Source organism: Saccopteryx leptura, chromosome 1, assembly GCF_036850995.1.
Source record: "Saccopteryx leptura isolate mSacLep1 chromosome 1, mSacLep1_pri_phased_curated, whole genome shotgun sequence".
Classification (NCBI taxonomy): Eukaryota; Metazoa; Chordata; class Mammalia; order Chiroptera; family Emballonuridae; genus Saccopteryx; species Saccopteryx leptura.
Genome location: NC_089503.1, coordinates 55472729 through 55483414, shown reverse-complemented (window position 1 = coordinate 55483414; position 10686 = coordinate 55472729). Strand labels below are relative to the sequence as shown.

Here is a 10686-nt window from a genome sequence, read left to right as displayed (position 1 = left end):
ATAAGAAACACAATTAAAAAAACATAAAAATGTCTTGAGCAATCATTATGTTTCTAATTGAGTACATTATATTTTTAGTAATTGTAAGAAATTAAAAGGCCATGTCCTAGGTTTGAGGTCCCACATAGAGCCCTTGTAATGTCAGAATCTTCCCCATATTTCAAAGCTCCTTGAAAATTCCTATACTTTGGAGACAAAATTGCCATCCTTTAATCATTCTTTTACTTGTTTCAGTTCCCTTGACATCCTTTCGTAATACACAAGAGCTCCCTATGTGTAGATCCACGGGGATGTTCCCATACCTCTGAGGAAAAAAAATAGTATAATAAATGAACCAAGAAATTGAGCTGAAAGTACTTTATTAGGCAGAAGCCATACCCTTGAGGATAGGCATTATTTCCTCAGGTTTGGAAGATAGAATCAAGGGGAATAGGGTCCTCCAAAGATCTCCAGGAAATAAGCCAGGATCTCAGTGGTACTTGTGAGCAAGGGCAGTGGCCACACCAGCTGCCACCTTCTGATAGGCAGCCTGCACCTGCGGGGTGAATTCCTTGCCAAAGTGGCGAGCCAGCACACACACCAGCACGTTGCCCAGGAGCTGTGGGGAAGAGGTAGATAGACATACACACACGATTAACAGCTTGGCTTTGGAGAAAGTGGACCAGCAATCATTTTTCCTTCCTATATTTGAGCCCAAATTGATAGTCAGGTTATCACCACCAGCATAAGTGAGTAAATATTTATGTGTTTACATTATATATAAATACACTATGAATTTACATATTTTATTATAAATATTATGTGTAGTAGTAATTGATAAACTAATGAGATGATGGGCTGTCTTTCAGTTACTACTATTGCCCTACGTACTACTTCTAATTTTTTCATCCTCAGTATTCACTTTCCTTTCTTTTCCATTGAGTATTAATTTAGTAAAGTTTGGATTATTTTTCAATCTTGAAATTATTTCTTTACATAAAATAATAATAAAAAGCATCTTAGAATAATAATAGAATAATAACATAATAGAATAATAGAATAATAAATCACAATAAAAAGCATTTCTCCACTTTGAGGCATCTTATCAAACCCCATATTTTTCCAAGTGTAGAGTTAACAGGTGAAAGTTGGTATGTGTAATTTGGGTACTGGGAAGGGAAAAGGAAATTAGGATGGGGAAAGAGGCAATAAAACACTAAGGAAACAGCTTGATTAAAAGAAAGCAAGGATGTGAGACAGAGAGCAATATGATATTGAAAGAAAAAAAATGTAAGACTATGTACATTGTGAAAAGCATTGAATAATGGAACATAGTAGAGGAAAAAGCATGTGGAAGAAGAACAGGTAGGTAAAAGGACCAAAGTGAAAGGCTAGAAAGTGAAAAGAAAAAAGAGGAACAACTCGTAGACTCACCCTGAAGTTCTCAGGGTCCACGTGCAGCTTGTCACAGTGCAGCTCACTCAGTTTGGCAAAGGTGCCCTTGAGGTTGTCGAGGTTCTTCAGGCCATCGCTGAAGGATTGCAGCACTTTCTTGCCATGGGCCTTCACCTTAGGGTTGCCCATTACAGCAGAAGCAGTGGACAGGTCACCAAAGGAGTCAAAGAACCTCTGAGTCCAGGGGTAGACCACCAGCAGCCTGAGGGGTGAACACAGCAGAGACACAGGGAATCAGTGCCTGTTGGAAACACTGGAGACTGCTTTGTCTCCATGTGACCAGCTTCTACTCACTCTCCTCCTGCCTGGATACCAACCTGCCCAGGGCCTCACCACCGACTTCATCCACGTTCACCTTGCCCCACAGGCCAGTGACGGCACTCTTCTCATCAGCAGTCAGATGCACCATGTTGGCTGTTTGTAAGGTTGCTAGTGAACACAGATGTGTCAGAAGCAAGTGTAAGCAGCAGCTGGCCTTGCTCTTCCTTTTATGCTCTTCCCTGACCCCTGCCTCTCGGCTCCTGTGAGCAGATTAGCCCAGGATGTGGCAGAGTTTCATTGGTTTGTTAAAGTTTGAGATGCACTCTCATTCTCAATTTTTTTTTCACATGGCCCTTGAGATAGGCTGTTTTAAGTCTTCAAGCAGATGATCTTGACTTCATCCATCTGCTCTCCCTCTACTCATCTCTTGTCCTAATCACCAGTTGTTTCTAGAAATACACTTCCAGTTTCATTTGTGTATAAATGTTTTAGTCTGATATGATGGATATATCTTAGGGTGTAACTCATCCAGTTCTTTCATTTTAGAGATAAGAAAGCTAAGTCCTAGAAAATAGAACTTTTATCAAAAATTTTCCCAGCTATATTCTCAGAGAAAAAAAATAGAAGGAAGGAAGGAGGGAAGAAAGAAAGGAAGGAAGGAAGGAAGGAAGGAAGGAAGGAAGGAAGGAAGGAAGGAAGGAAGGAAGGAAGGAAGGAAGGAAGGAAGAAAGGAAGGGAGGGAAGGCGAGAGGAAGGGAGGGAGGGAGGAAGGGAGGAAGGAAGGAAGGAAGGAAGGAAGGAAGGAAGGAAGGAAGGAAGGAAGGAAGGAAAGGAGTGAGGGAGGGAGAGAAGGAGAGAGGAAAGTAGGGGGGAAGGAGGAAGGGAAAAAGAAAGGAAGGGAGAGAGGGACACAGGGAGGGAAGAAAGAAAGGATAATTAAAAGAAAGAGAGAATAAAATCAATGGACAGAAAAGAATATAAAAAAGATAAAAGGAGCCTGACTTGTGGTGGCAAAGTGGATAAAGTATTGACCTGGAATGCTGAGGTCACTGGTTTGAAATCCTGGGCTTGCCTGGTCAAGGCATTTATGGAAGTTGATGCTTCCTGCTCCTCACCCTGCCCTTCTCTCTCTCTCTATTTTTCTCTCTCTTCACCCTTGCCTCTCTAAAATAAATAAATAAATAAATAAATAAATAAATAAATAAATAAGAGGTGAGATTGAGAATTCCAAAATTTGCCAAGGATGTAGATTAACAAAACCTTTCATGCTCTGCTAGTCAGAGTGAAAAATAGCCTAAATAGCATTGGAATATATTTGATAGTATCAACTAAAACAGAATATTTGTAAAATCTGTGCCTTAGCTGTTGTACTTTTAGATATATGGAAACGCAAACTTGTGTTAGGTGAACATGATAACCACTACACTACGGAAACACCTCCAGCAAATTTGTGTATATACAAAGACGTGCCTAGAAATGCTTGTAACATCGACATGCATTGAGCATCTCAAAGTAGTAGCATTTTAAATGTCTCTCACTTAGTGGAATAATAAATTATGGCAGAGTAAAATAATATGTTCCACCGCAATGCAAACTACTGCTTCACATGTAGCAATACAGATGAATTGAACAACATAATGTTGATCAAAGGTAACCAGAATATGTTTCAAACTACATGATTTACATAAAGATAAACAGTGTGACTGTAATTCAGATCACAAGGGAAAGGAAATATAAAATAGAAAGGCTCAGGGGAGCCATGAACAATCTTCAAACTGTTACAGATTATACACTGGGAAACAAAATTTTTGTATCATCCACAAAGACACTTGTTCTTACCTAATTCGAGTGTGCTGATCTCAAATCTGACATTAGTGTTTCTTTGTAAGCTACAGTTTCTTTGCAATTCAAGATTTTAGGTTTCATCTTATTGTAAAATTTCCAACATTTAGTTTAACATAATGAAGTAGAATGTCTTCTTGCGCATCATCTTTGTGAAAATATAATAATTTATATAATGCAGTAAATACACTAATAAACTAAAAGATATGATTGCATCAGAATGTTTCTACAATTTCAAAACAGAACATATTAAAACACTTATTTTAATCATGAAATTTGTGCAAAACTTATTTAAATTCTATTCAGGCAAAAATTTGTGTTTGTACCTCTTGCATTTGTCCACTTGTTGAGGACAATCTCGTTTGATGCTCCAGCAGTTGTCTGCCATCATATTTCTGTCCCATCGCCCCTGATAAAGCACTTCCATCATCTTTATATCTTTTTTTATCTTTTTTTTTTTGTATTTTTCTAAAGTTGGAAACGGGGAGGCAGTCAGACAGACTCCCACATGAGCCCGACCGGGATTCACCTGGCATGCCCACCAGAAAGCGATGCTCTGCCCATCTGGGGCGTCGCTCTGTTGCATCTAGAGCCATTCTAGCACCTGAGGCAGAGGCCATGGAGCCATCCTAAGCACCATGGCAAACTTTGCTCCAATGGAGCCTTGGCTGCGGGAGGGGAAGAGAGAGACAGAGAGGAAGGAGAGGGGGAGGGGTGGAGAAGCAGATGGGCACTTCTCCTGTGTGCCCTGGCCAGGAATCGAACCCGGGACCCCTTGCACGCCAGGCTGATGCTCTACCACTGAGCCAACCGGCCAGGGCTTTATCTTATTTTTATTAATTTTAATGCAGTGATATTGATAAATCAGGGTACATATGTTCTGAGAAAACATCTCCAGATTATTTTGACATTTGATTATGTTGCATACTCCTCATCCAAAGTCAAATTGTCTTCTGTCACTTTCTATCTGGTTTTCTTCATGACCCTCCCCTCCTCCCACCTCCTCTCTCTCCTTTCTCGCCCCCTCCCCACCCCCCCAACCCCTATTACCATCACATTCTTATCTATGTCTCTGAGTCTCATTTTTATGTCCCATCTATGTATGGGTTCATATAGTTCTTAGTTTTTTCTGATTTTCTTATTTCACTACATATAATGTTATCAAGGACCATCCATGTTGTAAATGATCCAATGTCATCATTTCTTATGGCTGAGTAGTATTCCATAGTATATATGTTCTAAAGCTTTTTAATCCGCTCATCCACTGACGGACATTTGGGCTGTTTCCAGATCTTTGCTATTGTGAACAATGCTGCCATAAACATGGGGGTGCATTTCTCTTTCTGGAACAGTTCTATGGTGTTCTTGGGGTATATTCCTAAAAGTGGAATAGCTGGGTTAAAAGGCAGTTCAATTTTCAATTTTTTGAGGAATCTCCATACTGTTTTCCACAATGACTGCACCAGTCTGTATTCCTACCAGCAGTGTAGGAGGGTTTCCTTTTCTCCACATCCTCACCAGTGCTTATTCTGTATTGTTTTGTTGATGAGCACCATTCTGACTGGTGTGAGGTGATATCTCATTGTGGTTTTAATTTGCATTTCTCTAATGATTAGTGATGTTGAGCATTTTTTCATCTGCCTATTGGCCATCTGTATGTCCTCTTTGGAGAAGTGTCTATTCCTTTGCCCATTTTTGATTGGATTGTTTGTCTTTCTGGTGTTGAGATTTACAAGTTCTTTATAAATTTTGGTTATTAACCCCTTATCAGACATATTGGCAAATATGTTCTCCCATTGTGTAGTTTGTCTTTTTATTCTGTTCTTATTGTCTTTGGCTGTGCAAAAGCTTTTTAGTTTGATATAGTCCCATTTGTTTATCCTGTTTTTATTTCACTTGCCCATGGGGCTAAATCAGCAAATATATCGCTGAGAGAGATGTCGGAGAGCTTACTGCCTATGTTTTCTTCTAAGATGCTTATGGTTTCACAGCTTACATTTAAGTCTTTTATCCATTTTGAGTTTATTTTTGTGAATGGTGTAAGTTGGTGGTCTAGTTTTATTTTTTTGCAGGCAGCTGTCCAATTTTCCCAACACAATTTATTAATTAATTCTTTTTTTTATTTATTGAATTTTAGAGAGAGAGGAGTGAGAGAGAAAGAGAGAGAGAGAGAAGGGGGAGGAGCAGGAAGCATCAACTCCCATATGTGCCTTGACCAGGCAAGCCCAAGGTTTCGAACCGGCAACCTAAGTGTTCCAGGTTGATGCTTTATCCCACTGCACCACCACAGGTCAGACCAACACCATTTATTAAAGAGACTGTCTTTACTCCATTGAATGCCCTTACCTACTTTGTCAAATATCAATTGTCCATAGAGCTGTGGGTTTATTTCTGGGTTCTCTGTTCTGTTCCGTTGATCTATATGCCTGTTCTTATGCCAGTACCAGGCTGGTTTGAGTACAATGGCCCTGTAGTAAAGCTTGATATCAGAAAGTGTGATACCTTCCCTTTTATTTTTTTTTAAGATTGCTGAGGCTATTGGTGTTCTCTTTTGTTTCTATATACATTTTTGGAATATGTGATCTATATCTTTAAAGTATGTCATTGGTATTTTAATTGGTATTGCATTGAATTTATAAATTGCTTTGGGTAATATAGACATTTTAATGAAGTTTATTATTCCTAACCATGAGCACGGTATATGCTTCCACTTGTTTGTATCTTCCCTGATTTATCAATGTTTTATAATTTTCCAAGTACAAGTCTCCTTTGTTAACTGTACTCCTCGGTACTTTATTTTTTTGGTTGTAATAGTGAAGGGGATTGTTCCCTTAATTTCTCTTTCTGACTATTCATTGTTGGTTTATAAAAATGCCTCTAATTTCTGAGTATTAATTTTATATCCTGCCACTTTGCTTAATTCATTTATCAGGTCCAGTAGTTTTTTGACTGAGACTTTAGGGTTTTCTATTGAATATATACAATATCATATCATCTGCAAATAATGATAGCTTTACTTCTTCTTTTCCAATTTGAATGCATTTTATTTCTTTTTCTTGTCTGATTGCTGTGGCTAGGACTTTTAGGACTATGTTGAATAAGAATGATGAAAGGGAGCAACCCTGCCTTGTTCCTGATCTTAAGGGGATTACTTTTAATTTTTGCCCATTGAGTATGATGTTGGCTGTGGGTTTGTCATAGATGACCTTTATCCTGTTGAGGTATGTTCCCTGTATTCCCATTTTGTTGAGAGTTTTGATCATGAATGGGTGCTAGATTTTATCAAATGCTTTTTCTGCATCTATTGATATTATCATGTGGTTTTTCTCCTTCCTTTTGTTTATGTGATGAATCACATTGATTGATTTGCAAATACTGTACCAGCCTTGCCTCCCCAAAATAAATCCCAGTTAATCATGGTGTATGATTTGTTTCATATATTGCTGGATCCAGTTTGCTAATATTATGTTGAGGATTTTAGCATCTAAGTTCATCAGGGATATTGGCCTATAATTTTCTTTCTTTGTGTTGTCTTTGCCTGGTTTTGGAATCAGAATTACGCTCGCCTCATAAGAGGAGCTTGGAAGTCTTCCTTCCTCTTGAATTTTTTGAAATAGCTCGAGAAGGATAGGAGTTAGTTCTACTTTCAATATTTGGTAGAATTCACTTGTGAAGCCATTAGGCCCAGGACTTTTCTTTGTTGGGAGTTTTTTGATAACTGTTTTGATCTCATTTGGTGTAATTGGTCTGTTTAGGTTTTCTGATTCTTCCAGATTGATTTTTGGAAGATTGTATGTTTGAAGGAATTTGTTCATTTCCTCTAGGTTGTCTAGTTTTTTGGCATACAGTTCTTCATAGTATTTTCTTACAATATTTTGTATTTCTGTTGTGTCAGCTGTTATTTCTCCACTCTCATTTCTAATTTTATTTATTTGAGTCCTCTCTCTCTTTTTCTTGGTGAGTCTAGTTAAAGGTTCATTGATCTTGTTTACCTTTTAAAGAACCAGCTCCTAGTTTCATTGATCCTCTGTATTGTTTTTTTAGCCTTTATGTCATTTATTTCTGCTCTGATCTTTATTGTTTCTTTCCTTCTACTACATTTGGGCTTTACTTGCTGTTCTTTTTCTAGTTCTTTTTGATGCAAGGTTAAGTTGTTTATTTGAGCTTTTTCTAGCTTCTTAAAGTGTGCCTGTAGTGCTGTGAACTTCCCTCTCAGTACTGCTTTTGCTGTGTCCCATAAATTTTGAGTTGTTTTATGCTCATTATCATTCATTTCTAGAAAATTTTTTTATTTCTTCTTTGATCTCATTCTTAATCCATTCATTATTTAACAACCTCCTATTTAGTTTCCATGTGTTTGAGAAATTTTGAGCTTTTCTGTTGTGGTTGATTTCTAGTTTCATGCCATTGTGATCAAAGAAAGTGCTTGCTATGATTTCAATCTTCTTAAATTTGTTGAGACCACTTTTCTGCCCTAACATGTGGTCTATCCTAGAGAATGTACCATGAGCAATTGAAAAGAATGTATATTCTGCTGCTTTAGGGTGAAAGGTTCTGAAGATATCTATTAAATCAAGTTGATCTAGTGTGTCCTTTAAGTCTGCTGTTTCTTTGTTAATTTTCTTTCTGAGGATCTATCTAGTGATGTTAGTGGGGTATTAAAATCCCCTACTATTATAGTTTTGCTGTTGATCTTGCCCTTCATATCCATCAAAGTCTGCTTTATATATTTAGGTGCTCCTATATTAGGTGCATAGATATTTATAATAGTTATATCTTCCTGTTGGATTACTCCCTTTATCATTATGTAGTGGCTTTCTTTATCTCTTACTATATTCTTTCTTTTAAAGTCCATTTTGTCTGATATAAGTATTGCTACCCCAGCTTTTTTTTCACTTCCATTTGCATGAAATGTTTTTTTCCATCCTTTTACGTTCTGTCTATGTGCATCTTTTGTTTTAATGTGTGTCTCTTGTAGACAGCATATGTATGGGTCCTGATTTCTTATCCATGCAGCTACCCTATATCTTTTGATTGGATCACTTAATCCAGTTACATTTAAGGTTATCATTGATATGTAGTTGTTTATTGCCATTTTATTCTTTAAAGCTCTATTCCTCTTTTACTTTATTCTTTTTCCACTTTGATCTGTTTACACCATGCCCCTTAACATATCCTGCAGCATTGGTTTGGTTGTAAAGATTTCCTTGAGTTGTTTGTTTTTTTTTTTGTCTGGGAAGCTTTTTATATCTCCTTCAATTTTAAATGATGGCATTGCTGGATAAAGTAGTCTTGATTGTATGTTTTTGTTCTACATTACTTTGAATATTTCTTGCCATTCCCTTCTGGCCTCAAGTGTTTCTGTTGAGAAGTCTGATGTCATTCTTATGTGGGCTCCTTTGTAGGTGATTGCCTTTTTTTCTCTAGCAGCTTTTAATATTTTCTCTTTATCACTTAGCTTTGGTATTTTAATTATAATGTGTCTTGGTGTAGGTTTCTTTGGGTTTCTCTTTAATAGCCCCCTGAGTTTAATAGAGTTCTCTGTGCTTCTTGAACTTGTGAGAGTTCCTCCCGCATTAATTTAGGAAAGTTTTCACCTATGATTTGATTGAACAAAGTCTCTATCCCTTGTTCTTTCTCTTCTTCTTCAGGAACCCTTATAATGTTGATGTTATTTCTCTTTATGTTGTCACAGAGCTCTCTAAGAGTTTCCTCAGACTTTTTGAGTCTCTTTTCTTTTCTCTTCTTTGCTTTCATGCCTTCATTTCAGTTGTCCTCCAACTCGCTGATTCAATCCTCAACTTCATCCATTTTTTTTTTAATTCCTTTCATTGTGGTCTTCATTTCTGAAATTGTTTTTGTCAGCTCCAACTGATTCTTTTTTAATATTTTAATATCCTTTTTTATACTTGCTATTTTTTTATTTAGATGTTTGTAATGACCATCCATTGTTGTTCTAAGATCCTTAAGCATTCTTACAATCATTATTTTGAACTCTGCATCCAGAAGTTTTGTTATTTCCATATCACTCAGTTTATTTTCTGGATGTTTCTCTTGTGGTTATATTTGGATTGCACTTCTCTATCTTCTCATTATATCTGTGTGTTTGGGTGTTTTGTTTGTAGAGCTGGTTGAGTCTAGGATTGGTGTTGTCTGCCTCCAGTTTTCAATTGTGTTATTTCTAGGTCTTCTTGGGTTGGCATCAGCTATTATTTGTAATCTACTTTCAGATTTGGGCTACTTCGAAGTCTTGATTTGTTTGTTTTCTTAACAGGTGATTGTTTTGTTTGCTGATCTCAGCAGGGGGCTTATTTGAAACTGTATCCAGGAATGTGATGGGTGTGACCTGAGGCTCTGAATTCCTCTTCTGCCAGTTAATCTCTTTGGGGGCAGGTTGCTTTCTCAGCTTCAGTAGGACGAGGTGTATCTTAGATCTCCATGGAGGCCCGAGTTACTGCCCCTCCTCCCCACTTTTTGTTTACAGCTGTGTCTTGTTGTGCTGATTGGAGCTGGAGAGATGTTTGGAGATCTGTGACCTGGAAGCACTTTGTATTTTGCTTTGTGGAAGGATTAGCCCCTCCCCCAGCTATGGTCACCTCCAGCACTGAATGAGTCAACTTTTCAGGTCATCCCTTGCATTCCTGTGCCCCTCACCATCTGTATCTCTCTCTCCCCTTTCTTTTTGGAAGACAAGCCAGCCCTTTCAACACACCTCATTCCCTGGTCACCAGGAAAGTGGTTGTGAGCAGTATTTACTGCTCTTTTCCTTGGAATGAGATTCCTTCTGGGCTCTCAGCCTCACTCCCCCTCTGTTCCTGTAAGCAGGGAAGATTCAGTTGCTCTCTACTAGGTTTGTTGTGGCTTCTTCTTTGCTCCTTGGTTTTTGAGAGCTGTTCTTGTAACTCATATTTGGTTTCTCAAGCTGATTGTTCATAAATTAGTTTATAATCCAGTTCGATGGTGTGAGCTGGGAGTCTGTGCATCTGCCTACTCCGATGCCATCTTCAGGTCTCTCGTCTTTAGATCTTGTTGAAAGCATTCTCCCTGCTCATCACTAACAGCTCCAAGATTTTTGGGAAAGGTTTCAAGGTGACTGTTCAGGAAGTGAATCCTAACACTCATGTTACATCCAATTTTGCAGAAAGCCAA

The 10686-nt window shown here is 38.0% G+C and overlaps 1 protein-coding gene across 1 annotated transcript; it reads right to left on the bottom strand.

Annotated features, from left to right (window-relative positions):
• Positions 1-342: 342 nt before the first annotated feature.
• Positions 343-1908, bottom strand: LOC136394221 (hemoglobin subunit beta). The gene is made up of 3 exons (XM_066367030.1): positions 1752-1908; positions 1414-1636; positions 343-598 (listed from the first exon to the last, which is right to left on the bottom strand). The coding sequence occupies exons 1-3, from the start codon at positions 1841-1843 to the stop codon at positions 470-472; spliced, it is 444 nt and encodes a 147-aa protein (XP_066223127.1). The 5' UTR covers positions 1844-1908; the 3' UTR covers positions 343-469.
• Between the last annotated feature and the right edge of the window lie 8778 nt (positions 1909-10686).